The sequence below is a fragment of the Lynx rufus genome, unplaced genomic scaffold (genome assembly GCF_022079265.1).
Source record: "Lynx rufus isolate CCGP_SWC_20201006 ecotype Redwood Valley unplaced genomic scaffold, mLynRuf1.p SCAF_8, whole genome shotgun sequence".
Lineage (NCBI taxonomy): Eukaryota > Metazoa > Chordata > Mammalia > Carnivora > Felidae > Lynx > Lynx rufus.
Genome location: NW_025814896.1, coordinates 81,136,170 through 81,160,169, shown reverse-complemented (window position 1 = coordinate 81,160,169; position 24,000 = coordinate 81,136,170). Strand labels below are relative to the sequence as shown.

Genomic DNA, 24,000 nt, shown 5'->3' with positions numbered 1-24,000 from the left:
CAATTTTACACATGATCAGCCCATACCCCTACTGAGCTGAACCTCCCCGTTAATTAAGTGAAGAAATTACCATATATATTATATTAATGCAAACATCATTCAGCTAGTAATTCACGGCTGATCTGGATAATGGAAAGGTTGAACACCCATTAACCCAAGCCAACAAAATGGGTTGGCTGAGAAATTCTAGCAGGTCTCATGTGACTTTTCCCTCTAACTGCAGCTCTGCGGTATCTGCTATTGTAATAATTAAAATCCTCCTGGTAGATCAATACTGGAATCTCTTTATGGGAAGTGCCCTGATGGAAATGTCTCAAGGAAGCTGGGGCTGTGGAACTCTGAAAAATTCATTTTTTTTTATCTGACAATTATCACCACACTGCAGACTAATTCAACAGTGCACCCCTCTCACTCTGCTTTGAATGCACTGGAGATTGACATCTTAAAAAACCTAACATCTCATTTTAACAAATAAAGGCACTATTTCCACATACAGTTTGGAATTATCAGCAATCATGAAACCACACAAAAAATTAATATACATTAAGCACTTCATCTTCTGATGGCTTCCTCTGAGTTTCAGTTATCGCTGTCTTCTCCTCATTTCCTTTCTTTGTATCTTCCTGTATTGATCTCTGCCTTTTCATCTCTTAAAAAAAAAGGGGGAAAGACATGTAAAATTATTATAAAGCTTGATATTTGTGTATTGAAATGTGGATTTACACTATCAGCTTATATATATATATATAGCTAAATACTATTAAATCATAAGATGGGAAAACACTTTTAAAAGTGTTCCTACCTGGTCTATTCTCAACATATTGACTGAAAGACTGAAGTTGAGTTTTTCTGACTGTAGAATCCTTGCTGAAAACAACAGGATTTCTAAATCGTTCTGTTGCTTTTTGTAATCGTTCAGTCCGGAGATCTTCTGTGCCATTCTAAAAGTAAAACAAACGTAGTTAAGACATCCTGATTGTATAAACATGAAATTAAATATTAGCAAAACAACTTTTACTGATTTAAGATAATGCCAAATTAGAAACTTTGTGAAAGAAAAAGGATTTCAAAGAGCTCTAAGTAGTTCAACTACAAGTGCTGTTGCCTGTAACCAAAACTTTGGGAGACATAGTTTAGATGGAGGATCACTCTTGATAACTTTGATTCATTAGATGCTGTAAAGCCCTGTGTCTTCTCCCAATGATATGCATAATTTAAAAGCCATGGTGCTTCTGTCTGGTCCCCCACTATTCTGCCCCATCGGTTTGTACAGTCCCACAGACTTGTATGACAAGAAGAACTAGTTTCTAATTTTATGCCCATTGAGATAAACCACTAATGCTGGATGAAGGCTAAAAGGTAGGATTATAATACTACCCCACTGAACTGCATTTCATCAGCTATAACTTTCCAAAGCCAGATTTGTAAGTAAGCCCTTTACAGCTAAGGAAACTACAATTATCTTTTCCAGAGCTTCCTATGTTAATACTGGTAACAAATTCAAATGGTTCTATCAACAAGAAATATCCCAGAAGACTGAACTACTGCAGTGTGTGGAAGCTGCAGATACCGAGGTGCTGTGTACCAAACAAATATTTCATTTTATACCTAATCTTTTATTATTTTTATTAAGTGTTTTGAAAGTAAATAGGGAAAGGCTAAGATGCATGACTAATAGCTAAGCCTGCTGAATGCTGAAACTGGTTATCAAAAGCTACCAAGACTTTGCCCTTCCTCTGCATTGAGACAATCAGTAATGAGGGAGCCCTCCAATGGCCTATTCTCTAGCCTCAAGGAGGCCTGGGATACAGAATCCTCAGGGGAAGGTAACAGTTTATCCTTTTCCACAAACACAGAATGCCTCATTTATAAACGTGTAAACTGCATTTTATTAAAAAAAATAAAACCCCAAATCAATGCTGAAAGCTTCAAGAGAACAGATGGACTCTATATGTTCTTTATAAGTACCATTTAAAAAATCTTAACTAAAAAGATCCACACAAAGACAAGCTGTTTAAAGCACACCTTTTGTTGAAATAACTTTAAAAATTACCACATAAGAGATTTTTAGATAGCGAAACAATTTCATCTATTGAGACAATTAAACCTTAAGAATGAAAATACTCCCATTTTATTTTTTCAAGTTACAGAATATCTTTATTATTAGTATCATGTACATACTATGTTAGCTATGTAGCTGGGATAAAAACAATTTTGGCTTTTATTTATTTGCTTAAGAAAAGTGTGTATTCTTATAGCTATTATTATAACTGCCCAATGGTTTAAAACTCAAGTCTTTACCAAAATAAACAAACACGGCTAAATTTTTTGAGGCCTGGCAACATGCTGAAATATCAGTGCGATTAGCCAGCAAATCCCATCTTAAGAAACGTTTTTATGACTAGGGACTTCTGCCACTTTACAAATGTATTCCTCTAAACCCACTAATTCAGTTAGCCTTTTCAATCCATTGTATTATTCTTAGGCCAGCATCATTCTGCATTAAATCCACTGCAGAAAGCTAAATTGAACGCAAAAAATCAGACCTGATCCAGGCTTCCTTTTGTTCAAAGATAGAGACCAAAAGTCCTCTGGTGCTGCCACACACTTTCATCACCAATTTATAGAAACCAACAGTATAAGGGAAAAGCAATGAAAGTCATTGTTTTGGGACTTCAAAGCATCTGTGTGTCAGAGGAAGGAAATCCTTTCAGTCAGCAGGGCAGTCCCCATAGTCCGCAGGTGGGTGAAAAGTTATACAGGACTAGAAGTGCCCTAAAGCTACAGAAATATTAATTATGCCATGAGAGGAAAAGAAGGATGGCTTGCTGAGGATAGTATAAATAGCCTAAATAATAATAATCTTCATGTGACATTTGGCTAAAATATTACTGATACAAGTTAAGATTCATATTGGCACACAACACTTGCAAGTATCTTTATATACAATCACATACCATCTTCAGTTATTAATTAACATTAATTCTAATTCATCTAAACAGGTCAGAGGTTGAGGGTAATAGAAAAAATGCTGGAATTCTCTTAGCAATATTCTTCTTAGCAAATATATATACATATAGAAGTTGAAAACAGTTTCTACACTCATGAACACAACAAATTAAAGTAGTAGTTTCTCTGGAAAGCAGTGATTACCATATTGCTACTTAATTGATTTGCTATTCAATAAAAAATGTCTATCTTAATCTTAATGTGAAGAACTTGTAAGAAATTGATTTTAGGTTTATAAGGTGCCAGTGGAAGCTAGAATGCACACAGAGACAAATATTTTAAACAATTTACCTTAATGTCTTGCTCTGAGCTCTCAGTTATAGCTTTCTGTGCAGCACTGGAAAGTGAATTTGCCACCTGTGGCTGAGCCTCTAGGAGCTTCTTTAGCTTCAAGTCCACCAACTTAGTGTTTTGTTCTGTTAAATACACAAATACTATGAATAACTGAGATGCATTGAGATATGTAGGCTATCAATTTAGGAGACATCACAAAAATATTACTATATTTTTAAAAAAGACATTAGATTTGTGAAGGAACCTATCAGACCTGACAAATGCACAACTCTTCATATATATATAAACTGTAATACACACTATATAACTATAGTATAAATGAGTAGTCTTTAGGTATGTTAACTATACACTTTTTTAATTGAGATACAATAGATATGTAACATTATATAAGTTTAATGTGTACAATGTGATTTGATACATTTATATAATGCAATATAATTACCACTGTAGCATTAGTTAACTCTTCTATCACATCATATAATTATCATTTCTTTTTTGTAGTGGGAACAACTAAGATATAATCTCTTAGCATATTCTTCATATACATGTATACACACACACACACACACACACATATACATGTATATATAATCATATATATTTTTCTCCCCAAATCAGTCCCCTTAAAGAATATAGTCAACATACCTTAAGACCATTCAGTTGCATCATATAGTTAATAGTAGCTATGTTTACCTGAAAACCTAAGCCTGCATTCGATGTATACATTTATATAAGTAACTGCATAGGTTTTACATAATAAAACAAACTATCTACAAAGTAGATATCTAAAAGGGGCAATACAATTTACTCTTGTTACATTATTTCATTTTCAATTCTTCTAGTATATTAAATTTATACACATAATACCATATTAAAACAAGTTCTCAACATGACTCAGTCATGTATACATTGTTGGAATCAATGTTTAAGTGTGTACATTTATACCCAGCATTGAAATAGGGCATATGTTTAACAAATACCTTAGAATTAGAGGGCAGAAACACAACAATCATATTTTGGAATATAATAATTATGGATAGAAATTTAAAATAAATAAAACATAGCTACAACTTTTAAAATAAATAATTTCAAATTAATTTTAGCAAGTACCCTGATCTTTAATAATAAAATAATTCAGAAACAAATGGAAACAAATAATTATATTTAAACAAATTCACTCAAAGGAACTGTTTAATAAAATGGTTGTTAAAAGACATGCCAACCATTTGGTGAATGATATTTTTCATAAAGATTAATAAGTTTTCTAATTATAAGACTCTTAATAAATGCTATTATCATTACTTTCATGCAAATTGGTCAGTTTATATTGCCAGGCTTCTCTTTTAAACAATATCTGATGAACTATGGTCAAATCAAGATAAAGATTAAACAATTTATTATTAAAACATTATGACTTTTATATACATATTAAAAAAAGAATTTTGGGGAAAATAAAGAAAGGCTCAAAATCATAAAACATGCTACGTGCTTCCAGATTCCAATTTGCACTCCTATTTCTTATTGCCATGAACTAAACTATAGTGTGGATTGGAAAGTCTGTCCTATGTACAGGCCAACACTTACTGGCATGCCTGAGAGTTGTAAACAATGTTTTACTTAATTCCAAAACCAAAAAGACTGAGAGGTGTTTTGTTTGACATACATGAAGTAGGAGTTTTTAAAAAGGACAAGAGTCAAGCTGGTTAACCCTAATATATATATTTTTAATGTGAATGGAAGTATTGGAAGTGTCACTTTCATTTTTTTAAAAATTTGTTTTATTATTTTTTTAAGTAATCTCTGTGTCTAACGTGGGGATCTAACTCATGACCCTGAGATCTAGAGTCACATGCTCTACCAACTAAGCCAGCCAGGTGCCCTTAGCCCTAATATTAACCAACCATTAAAGTAGCCCACCAAGTTGCTGTAACTAAAATGAGAAAATTCCCCCCACCTTACCTAAGAAATGACTAATTTTTCCTATCTTCATACTCTACTGCAAAATCAGAAAATATGTATCATTTACTGTCAATGATTTTATACTTCCATAAACTGAATCTTGATGCTTTAATTCTATACCTATAAATGCCCTCAGCAGTAGTGTTACTGGTTTCTGATAAAGCCTTCAGTGGTGGTTGTGGTAAGGGGGTGGGTAAGCAACAACTATCTTTTCCAAAAAGAAAAAAGAAAAAAGAAATCTACTATATTTTAAATAGAAAGAAATAAAAGGTAGTCCTAATTTTGGGTTAAACATTTAAATTTTTTCCTTAAATATCAGCATCTTCCTGGATTTGCACAATTATAAATATACTGATTTCCATTTAGTAAAAGTGTAGCTTAACACTAGGCCATGAAGGAGTGACTGAGAAAGGGCATGGGTTTTCTTGGGTGCTCCCTAAAGTCAGGAAGTCCTTAGCTGATTATATTTTGGAGAAATAACACTAGGTTTCAAACAGAAGAAGAAATAAAACAGGTTAGCACTGCAGGAACATGCCAGGGTTAGGAAAAAGAATACCTGTTTTCACTCCCTTTAGATTTTTACAGGAAAAGATAAATATTAGGGACCTCACTTCCTCACTTTTAAGTCTAGAGAGATTGCCAAACACTTTTTACTGCTAGAAGAATTCAATTCAATAAGCATTTATGGAACCTCTCAGGTATACAAAGCTTTTGATTACTATCTGACGCTGACTTATAAAGGTAATGCATCTAGAACACTCAACTTTTTTTTTTTTTATTTTTTTATTTTTTTAAATTTTTTTTTTTCAACGTTTATTTATTTTTGGGACAGAGAGAGACAGAGCATGAACGGGGGAGGGGCAGAGAGAGAGGGAGACACAGAATCGGAAGCAGGCTCCAGGCTCTGAGCCATCAGCCCAGAGCCTGACGCGGGGCTCGAACTCATGGACCGCGAGATCGTGACCTGGCTGAAGTCGGACGCTTAACCGACTGCGCCACCCAGGCGCCCCTAGAACACTCAACTTTTAAAGCAAGAGTATTTTATATTTTAAACACCAACTCAGTGATTATTGGTATAATATTTACTGACATAAGATATGAGATTAATAGCAGTCTGTATAAGCAGTTTTCAAAGTGTCTTATTGTAATTAGTTATTAAATAGTGTAAATTAATTTATTAGTACTATGTAAATATCTAAAGTAAGCACAAAATTTGCAAAATAATATTACAAGTAAGACTATCAATTCTAAACCAAGTCAGAAAATCTGATCCATGGTTGAGGTTTACATTTGAAGTATTCCATAGATACTACATCTATACCTTATAACATCACATCAAAATATTTATGCTGAGATGGGAACCAATGTTTGAATGCCTATAAGTTGTCTCATATAACATAAAATATAAAAATGAACTTTAGTAATAAGAGAATGCAAACTATAATTTATTCCAATTGTATTGCTAATTTTAACACTAAATCTAAAACAAAATAACATAAAATTGATGGAAAGTGGACTTAGCTAAATGATTTGTGAGGGCATAGGATGTAATAAAGCTACAGAAAGAATTTATTATCATTATTGATGAGGTAATAATAAAAATATAATTATAAAGTGTGCCATGCAGCAGGATGCAAAATATTTACAATTTGAAATTACCGGGAGTATCAAGGTCATTTTCTAAGTTAGTAAGTTCATCTCCACCTCCTACAACAAAGCCTTCAGGAATCTCCTCGTTAGTATCTATCTCAATATTATCATTTTCATCTGTAGGAACATGTAGCAATAATGTTAGTATATTATTCTATTTTATATCATTCATCCAAAACACTAAAGTAGAAAACCCAGTATTTTAATGACAGTTATTCAAATATAGTCTGACAGATCAGCAAGAAATCAGTTTTAAGTCACTTTTCACTACTGGATTAACATTTGTATTTTACATTCATATGTCAAAGATGAATTGTCACATCAAAGAAGTTACAAAGGTTTTGACAATTTGTCACATGCGGTCTCTGAATCACTGAGCTCATCAAGTCCCTATATTTTAAAATGTAATGTGTAAGTAATCTCTAACAACAGACATACAAAAATAAAGTTGGTTTACTAATAAAGTCATCAAATAATATTTCTAGATTTCACCTTTTTAGCAGTTATGAGATATAAATGTATAAAGAAACAAATCCTTCTACATAAACTTGTAGCTATATTTATATCATTTGTATGAAGACTTGAGTGCTTTTCCACTATTAATGAATATTATCATGAAATCATTATGGATAAATTAAGAGACATGATTGAGACTGGAACAGACAGTACCTTATGCAAAAGAAAGTTCAGAAACAATTAGAACAGTACATCTTGGGAGACTGAAAGCTAAAAAAAGTTAGTATTGAAAATTAAATACACGGAAATGAGGAAGTCATGCTAGTTTTTATACACTTAGTAAAATGTTTTGGGTCACAATTAGTTGAGGTGTTTTTTTTTTTTTACATTAAAGTTTTTTTTATATACTTTTTTCCTTTCTAAATCCAAGTGATAAAACTGGGTTAAGTAATTTTGAATTTTATGCATTTGAAAAAGCACAGCAATAATTTGATTTGCATGTAAGAGGTTTAGCTTTAAATTCTGTTACTGACAGGCAGCGTACCTTTTGGAGAAATACCTGTCTAGCCCTGAGAGTTAAAGAATATCCCTACTACTCTACCATTAACCTTTTATTGGGCAACTTTTATCAATAATGAGGTATTCCAACATCATTTCAAGTGAGAAATTCCAAAATTCTATACTTTTGGCTTCATCCTTCAATATTTGTCCTTTTCCCTGTATACCTTTGTGTTTGATTTTGGGCCTTCCCAAGTAAATACTTATTATGATCATTAATATTAATAACAATAGTTTACTTTTATTGAAGACATCCCACATACTATGTATGTCATTTATAAGAACACAACAAAGAAAAAAAAAAGATTAATAAATTCCCCTAGGGAAAAACATTGCTAAATGCTTTCAAATTGCCAAGGCATTATACTTGGCTACATTATTTAAGTACAATCAGTTGAGAGACATTTTCTAATCAGTTGTGCTTATTAGCACAACTAATTTCATAAATGTTAGCATCTTCATTATCCTTAAAAATTCTTCTCTAAGTAATTTTGCAGTAAACGCGAATGAACAAGTATTTCCTGAGGACTAAAAAAGTGTTTATAAGACTTCCTTGTATTACTCTGTCAGAGATAGTTCACTATCAGTAGTTTTTAGAGTGTTGCTGCCAACTAGCCTCTACTAATTATTACTGACCATAATTAATCTAGAGTGAAAGCACAAAATTCAACATTCATTCATTTATTTATTCCAGAAACTTCTACTACATATTGTATCTACAATTTACAAAACACTGCTAGATGTTGGAGATACCGAGTTTATCTTATTCCACCTTAAAGATATACGTTCAAGTGATTACAAAACCATATACAACAGGTAAGTGTTATAGGATAAAAATAAGTTACAGAGCAAATTCAAAAAATGAAAAGATTTCTCTTTGCCAACAGTACCAGGAATTGTTCTTCAGAAGCATTAACCTTTGAAGCATTTAAAATTAAAAAAAAATTTTTAACGTTTATTTATTTTTGGGAGAGAGAGAGAGAGAGACAGACTGAGCCTGAGCGGGGTAGGGGCAGAGAGAGGGAGACACAGAATCTGAAGCGGGCTCCAGGCTGTGAGCTGTCAGCACAGAGCCCAATGCGGAGCTTGAACTCATGAACTATGAGATCATGACCTGAGCTGAAGTCAGACACTTACAGACTGAACCACCTAGGCACCTCCAAAGCATTTTAAAGGGAAATAATGTGAGGTACGACTTGAAAGGTAAAACTGCAGAGAGCCTTGAAGGGCAGAATGGGAAGTTTAAATTTTACTTGTTAAGAATGGAGAGATACTGGTGTTCTAACATGATCAGCACTGAACTCTTTAAGAGTAGTCTATAAAGTAATTTTCTATCGAAGTGTCTTATTGTAATCAGTTGTGAAATATGTATAAAATAATAGTAATATAAGCAATGAAGTTTATGACTTTTATAAATTACAATGGCTTTAATATTATTCCTAAAATATCACTCTTGCTTACAGTCTGATATGCCTTCCTATGTGAAAGAAAAAGTGGTCTAAGGATTGCCCACAGAAGTGTACAATGTATGTGACATCATCCTTGATGTGAGTGAGATTGCTGACCTAGATGTCAGACTGGAGAACTGAAAGGAAATCAAGGTCAGAGACTGTTATAACCTCCAGGCAAGCAGCACAGAGAGCCCAACTTAGTATACAAGAATTGGAAGTGGGTATAATGCAATTTGAAAACTACTGATGGGATACTGGGTGGTTGGGGAGAAATACTGAGAAGAAGGGTGAAGCAGACATCAAAATTGACCCTCCAGTCTGAGTGACTAAAAGGATGGCATTGCTATGAAAAGAAATGCTAAGTCTGGAAATGTGGTCAGATATGGGTACTTTCAGTTTCCAGGGATATGCAGAAAATTGTATTTCCCTTCATTATCCATGTATACTGGGTTCCAGTGTCACGTTAAATAGGTGCCATTCATTTTATTTCCAGCTAAGTGAACTCTATTTACACTACCACTCATGAACAATGCTGAGTGTTTATATATGTATTGTTAACCTTAGATAAAAGGATTACAATTTGAGAAAGCAAGAGTAAAAAACTGATCTACGCAGCTCAAGTCTTCTTAAGAATGGATTTCTACTTTTCATTCCCTGATTTCAGTTTTAGCCCAATCCCTTGAATTCTTTTCAACAGTTACTGTTACAACACATTTCTTCACACCTGTGGTAATAGTCTAAATGCATTCTAGCAGAAACAAAGTGCATGTGTGTTTGTGAAAGATATTACATATTATGTGTATGACATCTATCTATCTATCTATCTATCCATCCATCCATCCATCCATCCTTCCATCTTTATGGCTAATCACTGAAAACCGAGCGGGTGAGGATGGTAGAAAGTAAATTAGAGACCCAACAGAAGTTGGTTTATAAATATGGCACATATAATGTATGTAGGAAAAGGTAAAAGGAGATTGGATAACACTGAGCAGCACTATAAGCAAAATGGGAATCCCAGTGATATGATTCAGAGCACAGCAATAAGGCTAGTCTTACAACACTTATCATTTATAAATAAATTAAATGGAAAAATAGGGTATCTGGTGATGGTAAAAAAAAGAATATCCACACTTTCACAAAAAGAAGCTGAAGTGATCATAAAAACATATTTAGAAAAAACTTCAGAAAATACATTCAGAAAAAATTTTCTCACTTGTATCATGATTTTTTAATTCTCACTGAAGTCCCCTATAAAATTAATAACTTGTTATTATAGGTAACAATATTTGTTATTCATAATATATATTATATATAGTTATTTATAATATAACAATTATCAAACAAATATCAATGTTTGATAATAAAATCAAACATAAGACAGAAAATGCAATGCAAACATAATTATTAACAGAAGCTGAATATAAAAATTATTGAAGACCTACAATATTTCATTTTGGTTTAGCAAATTTAGATAAATCTATTTGCCATAACTGAAATGAAGATAAGACAGAATACAAACATATTCATGGACAAAATTAAAAAAAAAAACATTTCCTTTATACACTTGAAATGCAAAAACAAAGTAACACTACTTTATATAAATCAAAGAGAGGCAACAATGTCAATGTAAAAGTTGAATGACACTAACCTAACTCAAACCAAAGTGATAAGCTATAGAATAAACACATATGTATAATGAATAAAATATATATATTTAATATACCATATAACATATAATAAAGATATGATATAATATAATCTTAAAACAGGATGGATACCTTTTTCCAAGTGTCAGTGGACCATTAACAAAAAGTTAACATTTAATTTGTCAAAATAAAAACTTATTAATTCCCAAAGCAGAAATTCAGGCCATACTCTCCAACCACAACACTATACAGCTAAAAATGAAAGTACCAAACTTTGTCCCCAAATACCTGCACCTTGTCAAGTAAAGATCAATATAATAAAATGAACCCACAAGTTTTCTACATAGAACCAGGATTTCTTTTTAAGTGGATATTAATGTTTATTTTTGACAGAGAGACAGAGTGTGAGTGAGGGAGGGGCAGAGAGAGAGGGAGACACAGAATCCAAAGCAGGCTCCAGGCTCTGAGCTGTCAGCACAGAGCCCGATGCGGGGCTCAGACTCATAAGCTGTGAGATCATGACCTGGGCCAAAGTCTGACACTTAACTGACTGAGCCACCCAGGCGTCCCCTAGAACCAGGATTTTAAAATTATAGGTCTACAACTACAGAATGATGCAGAAATTGAAAAAAACATGTAGTATGCACAATATCACCTGATTCTCTCATATGCCCTAAAATTAAGTCAAAAGGAAGACAAGTAAAAGCTATAGCTCCTTGGACAGATATGATTCTGTTATTTCACAAGAATTAGGCTATTTCTGGTTGCAAGAGGATGCAAGTGGGTTGCTTGAATATATGGCTATATACCTGGCTTAAAATGCTTTGTGTATATTTTCTGTGGACACCATGAAGCTGAATACGCCTCACTTCAAACTTAAGTTTCCTTTCCTCACTAAGGCAGGTTGCTGCTTGAGAAAAGAAAAAAGCAAGTGTTTCAAGCAAGCATTGAGTCTGAGTAACAATCGTGTTTAACACATTCCCCAGGCTATGCTTCCACATTATTATTTCAACTCTTGACCACTCCCTCCGTTGTTCCTCTGGATCACTGCTTCCAAAATCTTCCCATCCTCATCCTCCATCTAGGCTGGTCCCTACTAATTTCTCTCCCCTTTCACACTATTCCTTATTCAGACCTGATGATTCCCACTAGACAGTGGAAGAGTAGATACTAATTTGTTAATTTTCCCCCTGACTTATCAACCTCATAAGGTCATTTTCCCTTAGGAATTAGACTCTTGTGAATCCAAGTGAATTTCTAATTTGCTATGCAAAGGTCAGCAAACTATAGCATGGGGGGAAAATCTAGCCCACTATAGTTTTGGGGTAAATAACTAGCACATCCATTAATTTACATAATGTTCAAGGCTACTTTCAGGTAACAAGGGCAGAAGTGAATAGTTTAAATAGAGACCATATGGCCTTCAAAGCCTAAAATATCTACTCTAGCTTTTTTTTCCCCCTTTTAAAACATTTTATTTATTTTTGAGAGAGAGAGAGAGAGAGAGAGAGAGAGAGAGAGACACACAGTGTGAGTGGGGGAGGGGCAGAGAAAGACAGAGACAGAATCTGAAGCAGGCTCCAGGTTTTGAGCTATCAGCACAGAGCCTGATGCAAGGCTTGAACTCACAAACTGTGAGATCATGACCTGAGCCGAAGTCGGACGCTTAACCAACTGAGCCACCCAGGCGCCCCTCTACTCTAGCCTTTTTCAGGAAGTTTGCACTGGCCTAGCACAGTGACTATCATGGCTCACTAGATTAATGTGTATGTATAATGGTTGAATTTCAGGCAGGAATTTTACCCTTTCCCTTGTCCTAAAGGTCTCTTCCCCTACTCCCAGCCTCAACAGCTTCTGAGCAGACCTAGTCTGCTCCATATTTATGAAGACAGACCGATATCCATCAGGCAATAGCCCTGTTCCACTTGTAGTAGGTCAACCTTAGCTTGATTAAGAGCCTACCATCTGATATGTGGCTGCCTTCAATATCCAAAATACAGTGTATCCCACAGGTGAAACGGATCCTGATCACTCTGGTTCTTAGGGAACACAGTCTAGCTTCGACAAGTCTTCATAAGGTATCTGGTGAATCCCATCCCATCTTCATTTCACCTGGCTTTCCCTGTTCTAGTCTACACTTCTTTGCTAGAATGAACCTAATCCTGGATTCTGCAGGTCCAATCCTCACTTGTCTTTTATTTACTTTGTTGACTGTTGACTGTTAAATGATGCCAAAATCAGGTCTTCACATTCCCTAGTTACCAAGTAGGGAAGATATGCATTCTTTGGGTTGTCACACTGATGGAAGTCTCTCCACCTAGCCTAGTCCTGGCTTAGCCTCAACTGGAATTGGATGTTAGTGATAAGACGAATTACACAGATGACCCTTCCTATGACTCTCCACAGATGCAGAAAAGCTTGGCTTTGACTATTAGAAGGCAGATACCTGATTGATGGGGGCAAAGAGTTTATCCATAAAAATAAAATAGATTTAAAAGATATAAAAATAGATACAAGAAAGAAAAAATGAATTATCAGTGTGCTTGAGTCTTCTAAACAGTAGATTAAGTGCCACCTTAGACTAGGAGGAGAAAGAAAAAATGAGAAGGGATAAAGTTGGTAGAGCTCATCAAAAGAACAGATCAGGAGGGTACTACATGGACAAGAGAGCATTGAGAGACAGTCAGCACCAGTGCTGGAGAAGACTTGAGAGTGAGCTCCACTCATGGTCTATGATAACGCCTTTGTTGTTCTCCAGTGACATCTGCCTGAACCCTGAGGCTTCATTTTAATATTAACCAAACTATCTACAAATAGTAATAATTAATAATTAAAACTTTTAATTCTTAGCCTTCCCAGAGTTTACAGCTTATTTAAAATAGTGTTATTATTTGCTCACCACTGAGAAAAAAATAAGAGAGACACTGGATACCTCTCTATCCTATTATTACTGTTCTCCTATGGGTTTATAATGCCACAGGAAGGGAGCATTAGTAGTTTTAGAACACTTTATCTGAAGGGTTAAGAATATAAATTTTTTTCTGTATTCCAAGATACAAGGAGGCAAAGATTTTTACAACTTACTTAGAATACCTGGAATTTTTCTGATACCAAAGAAACATCTTGTTATTAATAGTTATAAAAGCAAATTATGATAGTATTATATAAGTGTGTAGCCATGAGTAGTTGCTGATGTTACTATAAAACTGTAGTAAGAGAGGGTAGAAATTGCATTAAAAATTCTGAGTGATGGGAGTTGAAAAGTAAGATGAAGGCTTTAAGAAGATAAAAACATTCTGACAAGACCAGAGGAACAGACACACAGCTGTTCAGGGAAGCAGCTTTCAGATTTATGAGACATAAAGTTATATACTACAGGCATTAGCTGGCATTCTCTACAACACTAAGTTTTTAATATAAGGAATCAACTAGAAATAACAGCAGTAAATTTCAGTTTACTTAGAAGAAACTTATCATCAACCTAGAAATAGCTTACCTCTGCTACAGTTCTCTAAGGTCTTATTCAAGTCCACACTTGCCTACTCTTCAGAGTGATCCTAGCATTCTAAGATTAACTAAGGACAAGTACCTGGCATGTTTTGGTAGATAAATAGGTTATACACCTTTGGAAAAAAAAAAAAAAAGACAAAAACCCACAAGCCTCTTGAATATACTCCTCTTAAACAAAAATGTAAAAAGTTCCAAGTTAAAGATACCCAAGGTGAGCATTAAGAGGCAAAACCAAAATTGCCTTTAATTATATATGTAATCCTTGTCCCAACATCAAGCTTAGAATAATTTCTGCGGATACTGAAGAAGACCTTCTTAGAATAAGGAGACTAAGAAGAAATGGATATGGGACTTACTCAAAATTCTTCCATGTCAGGCTATAAGGCCAGATCATTGTTAAAGCTACTTTCTAAAGATCTAATTCAAAGCAAAACTCTTTCATGCCAAAGCTCACCACTAACAAGTCTTGTGACCTAGGTGTTGAGGACCTGATTGCATTTTACTCACTCCTAACTATAATTAATGAGGATAGTAATGGGGAATCATAAACCAAAGTCTAGATGAGTTTTTTCCCAAATCATATTTTAAGAAAGTACTTCTAAGAAAGTAAAAATTAAGCCAAAATGTTGATTTGGAAAACAGCAAGAGTTATCATCTGATTTACTAAGCTTCCTATAGGTTCTTTGCAACATATCAAAAGGTTAGAAACTTTATGTATTTGATGCAACATTTTGAAGTAAGAATAAAAAGTCCCAAAAGGTCCACTGCAGATTTCTAGGTTGTCTGTAGAATATGATACAAGATTCTTTAACTCACCTCCAGATGCCTTTGACCTTTCTTTCAACTTTTCTGCAGCCATTTCACCATAGCTGGGAAGTTCTGACATCTTCACTCCAGATCGAGCTTCTGCTATTAGCTGACGAGCTCTCTCTCTCAGCTGCCGACGTCGCTCTTCATCTTGCTGCTAAGATATATTGAACAGTTGCCAACTCAGTAATTGACAGAAATGCAATTTCATTTTCAATCTGATCATCATGATAGTAACTGGTTTACAGCATGGTGCTTGGCCCACATTATAAATAAGATGCTCTATATCAGTTGGATGTCACACCATTTTTAAAAGACATCCTACAATCAGATTTTTAAAAAAATATTTACAAATTATTGTATTAAAATGTCTGCTAAAAATTCAAACTAGCCTTTAAAGAATGCTTGGCAATATTTATTATTGAGAAAATAGAAGGGGCTATTGTTAACAAAATAATCAGGCTTATAGAAAAAAAGAATACCAAAAACAATTTCAATTAATACCTTATTTTTATAAAATAGAATTTAACTTGCTGTTTTCTAATAAAGGTATAGAGCACTAATAGACATCTCTGATAGCAGAAAAGGCTGCTACACTACATGATCAAATATATGAAACAGAATTTTTAGGGGGCTGGAGTAGAAATGGAGACACTATATTAGTTCCACAAGTCATAGTTGTTGGAGGTTTTAAAATCAGAATTGGATAACTGATATACTATCCCCATTCCTAAGTCTCTCTTCTCTTAAATGCTCATTAAGAAGGCAAAATAAGGGGCGCCTGGGTGGCTCCATCGGTTGGGCGGCCGACTTCGGCTCAGGTCATGATCTCGCGGTCTGTGAGTTCGAGCCCCGCGTCAGGCTCTGTGCTGACAGTTCAGAGCCTGGAGCCTGTTTCAGATTCTGTGTCTCCCTCTCTCTGACCCTCCCCCATTCATGCTCTGTCTCTCTGTCTCAAAAATAAATAAACAGTAAAAAAAAAAAAAGAAAAAAAGAAGGCAAAATAAAATCTAATGTGTTTTTTTAATATTTAAGTAAAAACTACAGAGTATTAAATAACTAAAATTTCTGCCTACTAAAAAAGGAGTATTATGAATTATAATAATTGACATGAATTTATAAATTGCTTTATAAACTGGAAAATATATAAAATAAGGCATCATAACAAAACAAAGCCTGAAATAATGTGGCTTCAACATATCCTTACAGTGCTATCTTCCTTTAACCTCTCCCAACCTCCATAAAAGTTCACATCTATTTATATAGAATTGCTTGTGTAGTGTAGTTTCATGTACCCAGGGATTTGAATATGTCATTTCCTCTTGGAATGTTCTTCTCTCATTTGATTTAACTCCTACCCATTTTTCAAGATTCAGTTTAAATCCACTAAATTTCCCAACTATTCTTCCCTCCTCCCCACTGGTGGAATAAAGTCTCCTTTATCTATGTTACTATAGTACTGTGTGTGTGTGTGTGTGTGTGTGTGTGTGTTATTACTTTTGAAACTATTTGTCAAGTTACATTTTAACTCTGTACAAATGCCTCCTTCTCAACAGAACTGACTTCAGATTCTGTGTTTCCCTCTCTCTGCCCCTCTGCTTGTGTTTTCTCTCAAAAATAAATAGATAAACATTTTTCTAAAAGTTTGGTTTTGTGTGTTGTGCTTTTTTGTTTGTTTATTTGGTGTCTAGGAGAATAACCAATCACAGGTGTCACTTGAGAAAGATGAATCTAACAATAGTATACAAGATAGGGTGGCATAGAGAAACTGGAAAGAGTCTAGGTAGGAGGCTCTTATAATAGTCCAAGGAAGATGTAATGAGATCCAGAAGTAGGATGATGCTAACTGAAATGAGAGAGACATTGTAAGAATATATTAGAGGTAGAACTGGTACCTATACCAATTCTTGGTAACTGATTAGATGTGGAGGGAAGAAAGAAGTTGACTCAGAAGTTTTAAACTTGGGCAACTAGCAAAACTGTGGCACTAAAAATAAAAATAGATAAACTAACGAATAATAGGAAGGGAGGGAGAGGACATTTGGGGTAAGAGATGGTAGTCAGAAGTTAGGTGGGTCACTGGGTTGGAGAGACTGCCTGGACATCTGAGTGAAGATGTTAGGTGGTAGATGGGAAAGTGAAATTCATGTTAAGAAGTGAAGTCAAACTAGGACTATAGAGCTGAAATCACGGGGATAAATCAAAGTGTTTAAAGAGACACTATGAAGAAAAAGGGCAGCTACTGACTGAAACGTGGAAAATATCTGTATTCAGATGAGAAGAGAAAAGGAGATAGATAAAGAGAAGAACTAGAACACTCATGTATCAGGAGATAAAGGGAACAAACAACTGTAGTAAATGTGATAGGTTAGTGAGTCTGAATGTTAAAAAGGGCAACCAAACTCAGTAGGCAATATTATTAGGAACAGAGGAAGATAACAGGTTGGTGGAGCTCAAACCTAGGCAATTCTTTCACACGTTTTGAGATGGCTAGAAATGAGAGCTGTCAAGATTAATAGGAGTAGATTAATAGGGGTATCAAATGGACCCAGAGACATGCTTGAAGCTCCTAGTGAACAAACTGAAACAATTTCAGTATCAAAAAGCACAATGACTGCTGTGAATTGAATCAATGAAATCACACATTGAATCAATGAAAAGTCATCAATTCAATGTGATATTCAAAAAGTTCTTAGACGGGGGTTCCTGACTCAGTTGGTAGAGCATGTGACTGTCAATCTTGGGGTCATGAGTTTGAGTCCCACGTTAGGCGTAGAAAAAAAAGATTTGTGAAAAAAAAAAAAAAGAAATGAGGAAAAGAATAAAGGGAAAAAAATTTTTAAGTTTCTTAGAAGGATGTATTAATTCATTTGAGTCAGCTTTTAAAATAACTCCTCTGAAAATTGGCAATTAGAGGAAAAGAATCCAGCAATTATCTTGTCCTGCCAGTAAAAACTCACTTGTAGGGTAACTAAATAGTCCCAGCCAATGAAAAAAAGCTCTATTTTATAAAATAGTACCACCTATAATTTTTAAAAGGTAAGATTACAAAAACATAACTTTGCCATTCATAAAAGAATGACTCTGGCATGGATTATCAACAGCTATTTAAGCTCTTTGATATATGTCTGATGGGAAACTAGATAGTCATATTATGTTGTGGCAGACTATATTTTCCAAAGATAGCCATTAGAGTGTTTTTCATTCCACATATTCTCTGCAATGTGACTTTACTCCCTCATTAAGAGGTAAAATTTAATTCCTCCCCCCTTGAATCTGGGCCAGCTTTAGTGACTTGTATTATAATCAGTAGAACATGTCAGTGTTGTGGGTGATTTCCAAGGCTTGGTAGGAAAGGCCATATCCTTTTTGTCCAGGTCTCTTGAAATTCCTGCATTTTTTACTTTCTGGGAACCCAGCTGTCATGCCAGCGAAGTTAAGCCTTGAGTCTCCTTGGCCCATGTACCAGACATGTGAATGAAGAAGCCTTCAGAAGATGTCAGCCTTCAGCCATTTTGAGTCTACCCCAAGGGTCAAGTTTTCCTAGTGGAGGCCCCAGACAATATGCAACAGAGACAAAGCATCCCCAGTGTGTTCCGTCTGAAGTCCTGACCCACAGAATCTGTGAGCATAAAATAATTTTTTTTTAATACCACTAAGTTTGGGGTAGCTTTTACACAGCAATAGTAATTGGAACATATGCTTAAGAAACACCACACAGATTATTTCCTAGTGGCAAGGAGAAAGCCTACTCGTAAATGGAGAGATCAGAACGAAATCAGGGATTAGGGGCCACTAATCTATTGGTCAGTCTTGGCATCATTAATGATGGGTCAACCATATGTTATATGTTTTTTGATGTGAAGCACGTGAAACGCACATCACCAATAATATTCTAGCGCAAATGTTTAAAATGAATCCACTAAGCCTTTCAGTATAACTTCCAATTTATCATATACACAGGGGATAGAAAAACATGATAAATGACACAGCAAGGAAGCAACCAAGTAAATCTAGAAGGTATGACATTGAGGATAAATGACCTGGTCATTTTAATAAGAAAGTTACAAAAATAAGCACACAACAAAAACCAACTAACCAATCACCATCACCACCAAAAGAAACCTAACTGTATAGTCCTATTTGTATAGATACAACATATAATCCCAGGTTAGCTAGTAGTTTGGACAAACCAGCTGTAAGGGCCACTGCTGAATCAATTACAAAAATTTGAACATAACCATCGTACTAAATGAGAGGAAATGCAATTTGACTGAAAAAAAAAATAATTTATGTAGTAATAACCTCATTTTATCATTTTGGCAAAATAAATACACATACATATGTAGAGAAAAAGACTTCAAAGGGTATTCACAAAGTTGGTATGATGGAGATATCTAGGTGTGGAAATGTGATATTTTTGTTTTCTTACTTTCATTTGTCTGCATTTGCTAATTTCCAATAATATACATGCACTACTCTTATAATAAAAGTTATTTTAAAAAATAATCTGGGGAGAAGGAAGGAAAAGATGAGATAGCAGGTTTCCTAGGGTGGGTGGTAGTTGTGGTGGGAGCAAAAGAAGAGAGATTTAACATTCAAGGGAAATTGTCCTAGTATTTAGAGACACAAGCTTATTTGTAGTTAGAGGAGTAGAATGCACCGGGCAGGGTGAGACTGAAGACGGGAAAAGAAAATAATATGCATAAATCCTCAATTCACTACTAATATTTCAGAACGTGGAAAATATCAAGCTCAATAATGATGATTCTGGTAATGGCTGCTGAATATTTCTTAGCTTTTATGTGCTAAGTGCTGTATATGCATGATCTCATTTAATTTTCACACCCTGATTTTTACCAATGAGTATATTTAGGTTTAGAATTCTAAATTCACGCCAACTAGACCTGATGTCAGAACTGGGAGTCCAGCCCGGGTCTGTCTGAGTACAGAGGCCTTGCTCTTAACCACCAAACTATTTGATCCCCAAAAGTATCAAATTACATGACCAACTGAGGAAAATTGAGCTTTTACTAAACTTTCATCTTTCAAACTTAAGAAAAGTTAAGAGTGCTAATAAAAACCATTATTTGATATGCCTCAGGCAACTGGGTTTAAGTGAATTTCACTGCGTGAATAATAACTTCTTGCAGAGCTGGAATTTGGTGATTCAGACTAAGATGAAGTGGTCTTGGGTCATCTTAACTGAGTTAAAATGAAATAAATGATTCTACCTTTCCAAATATGAAATGGGAACCTAATTTTTTTTCTCACAAGCTACTACCTCCTCTTGGTCTCCCACCTCCCCCAATAATACTCCTATCTGCAAATGTTTCTGAGAGCTTACCAAGAGTGCAATTTAACACAGGCAATCATTAATAAAACCAACTCTAAATACTAATTAGGGACACTTTATCAATTTCCATGTAAATTGTTTGTTTGTACCTATTTACCCGTCATTGTTCTCTATACAATAGAAAAAATGCAAATGAACAAATCAGAATGCAGCCCTAATGGGACTTTCTGTTTATAACCATTAGCCCAGAGGTGTGCTGTAATTCAATTCTCAAGTAGCAAGATTTAGCCTCATTAACAGACTGCAAGGGCAGGTTACAACTCATAAAACCCTACAGTAAACAAAGTTTATGGACACAGCACAAAATCTTGAGCCTGATTGACAGAATTCTAGTTCCCTATCAGATTGCCTTGATTTACTTTTCCACTAATGTCCTAACACCACAGAGACAATTTTGCTTGGGCCTAGAGCTCTCCAGTGGGATGGCATATCTGTGTTGTTTGTTTTCTTACCCATTAACTTCCCTTAAGACAAAGAACCAACTGAGAAAATAGAAGTTAATTGTTAAGGTCAAAAGGAAAAGCTTGTAATTATAGCAATTGATTATGCAACAATTTTTAATTTAATTGATAATATTAATGTCCAGATTCATTATAAGAAAAACTATTTCATTTTAATTTTTATATACAAGCTCCATTAAAAGTTGATTTTTGCAGTAATATTTACAGACTAGTTAGCAACAAAATCTATGGATCTTTTACTCAGAAGAGACATACTGTTTATGTCAAAGGAACAAAATGACTAGGCAGTAAGGACGATGGGTTTTTTTGTATGGTATTCAGCACAAACTGCTCAAATATGTAGATAATGAGTATTTCTGACAATAATGGTTTGTTTAAACCGACCCATGTGTTATTGCAATTTGTTCTGACTATTCTGCATTCAACAAAGACAAAAACTCACAGCTGGAAATAAATCATTTGTTTACTATGTCTGCTACAAAAAAAAAAAAAAAAAGAGGAATCTTTTCACTGGGATGCAGAGGTAAGGTAACTCAGAAGACTGTCATTAAAAAGAAAAAGTACACTTGAAAAATTGAACACATTAGGAAATTTATATATCTTCCATTTACCTGCCTAGTTTAAATAAACTTAAGTAAATTGAAGTAGTTAGGCTTCCTATTTCTATGAACGGGTCTGATGACATTTACCTTTTTCTATATAGTGTTATTTGGAATTAAACTACTATGTGGGATAGTCTAGCTTTTGTAAAATGGATGCACTCTTTGGAGGGTTTATAAAAGCTGCAATTTTGGAAGGCCTCCCTCCCCACAACCATCTTTTTATAAAACAAGTTATAACAGATTTTTTAGTAAATACTACCTCTGTGCCTGCACACAGTATTTTCACACATGTTGTCTCATTTCGTAGTCAGAATTCTGCAAGGTAAATTACTATCTCACTGATTTGACAGAAATTGAATCACACTTAAATACACTGCCCAAGGTCATATATCTTGTAAATGGCATAGTAAAAATGAAAAATCATTGTCTGATTTCAAAGCATCAGTCGTATCTATCACATAACTGGTGTTCAGAGAATGTTTCTGAGGCCCTACTGTTAAATTGTGATTTTTTAAAAAACCCAGTTTTTTACTTATTCTTGGGCTTTACAAATCAGTAACTCTTTGTGTTACTGAATACACAGAGATGAGGAGAAACTAACTTACTTATATTCATTCAAAACTTAGGTTCCCAACCTTAAATTATAAGCCTTCACAAAAGTGCTGAACACAGTGCATTTCAGCTTTACTTTTCTCTTTGCTAACATCTTCAGGATCAGGCAAGAGTCTTGTTCTGGTGCAAAGAGCTTGTATTTCAATACAACAAATATAAGTATTTTCAAATACAGAAAATGGATCAGAACTAACCACTCTGGACATGAACTGAAAAAATATTTAGTCCACCTCACAGGATATCAAGTTACTATTTTCCTTATCATTCCGAAATGGTCTACAATCTGCCATAGATAGATGCACTAGTAAAACTTGAACAATTTAAGGACAAACTCTTCAAGAATAAGTAATGTAATTCCTTGTTTCCTTTCCATAAAAATGTATTGGTATGCAATTTTTATATTTCACAGTTCACCGACATCTAGGCAAGCTTTCTTCCACTGCTTCAATGGTGCTACTTTTAATTTTATCCTCCTTAGTCGTAGTAATTAAAGTGATCAGCAGTGGCATCCCAGCGGCTTTGACACAGCTACAACCCCCTAGCAGACTTTTGCTTTTAAGGGGAAGGGGAAAAAAAAGACTAGAGTTTCATTTCACAGAGAAAAAGAAAATCAAGCTTCTCCCAATCCTCAACTTCATTCAATTGTTCTTTCAGCAGCCTTTGGATCTTAAGAATCAAATAAAAATGGCTGCCATGGGGGGTCCTTTTTATACTTGCTGCAAATGTCACCAAGTGACATTACTCCAGCCAAAAAATGATGCCATGGATTTGTGAAGGTGAATTAGAACATGAGAAACTGTCAGTGTAGCTGCTGAGATCATTACCCACCCATGGGTGTCCTTCATAACACTAGATATTTTTATTCAGTCAGTTGAAAAATACAGATTGAAAAGTCTTTCTATCTAAGAAACATGTCTACACACATTTTCATGAAATAAGCTTTAACAAAACTAAAAATACATTATTTCAAATAATGTAGTTTGCATCTTTTGCTCATTAAATTTGTGTTTATAGCAGAACAAAGCACCCTATTTCTAACTACAAACCCATGATTACATATCCTTTACGACCCTTAATAACAAAATATTTTGTGCTTAACTGTGTTACTTTCAGTCTTAGTAACTGGACTTTTATTAATCGGGTTAAACACATTTAACTTATCTAATTATTTTTTTACAAGTGCTTTACTTAATACAGCTAGTATTGCGCAAGATTCTGTTCTCAAAATGGTCCATGAAATTCCTCAATTTTATAGTAAACTAAGAGAAAGAACTTGACTGCCACCCTTTCATCATTAGACAGGAAGCAAGGCTCTGTTATTAGGCATTCAGAAAGGACAAAAAAAAAAAAAAAAAAAAATTCTGTGCTTGTCCAGAGGCAAGGATTACCAAAGTGCACCTATTCACTTGCTACTGAAGATAGGATGAAAATAAAAAATAAAATTACAAGATCTTTAAAGGTTTGGGTAGACTAGATATTTTACTGCCAGCTTGATCAGCTCTTGACTGAATAAATAGGATTTAGGGTGAAACATTACAACTGTTTAGCAGATCTTTTCAACCCAACTCAAACTTTTCTTATGCTGGTTTGTAATATAAGCAGACATGCTTATAAATGGCCACACCT

The 24,000-nt window shown here is 34.5% G+C and overlaps 1 protein-coding gene across 3 annotated transcripts in view; it reads right to left on the bottom strand.

The window, feature by feature from the left end:
* EHBP1 (EH domain binding protein 1) overlaps positions 1-24,000 on the bottom strand; it is a 338,289-nt gene that overhangs the window by 46,168 nt on the left and 268,121 nt on the right. The window contains exons 15-19 of one of the 3 annotated variants that reach the window (XM_047068138.1): positions 15,353-15,500; positions 6,922-7,029; positions 3,301-3,425; positions 803-941; positions 543-649 (exon numbers count right to left, since the gene is read on the bottom strand). In XM_047068138.1, coding sequence (XP_046924094.1) covers positions 543-649; positions 803-941; positions 3,301-3,425; positions 6,922-7,029; positions 15,353-15,500 — 627 coding nt within the window. The remainder of the gene's footprint in view (positions 1-542; positions 650-802; positions 942-3,300; positions 3,426-6,921; positions 7,030-15,352; positions 15,501-24,000) is intronic. The other 2 variants (XM_047068136.1, XM_047068137.1) reach the window with 2 other exon arrangements.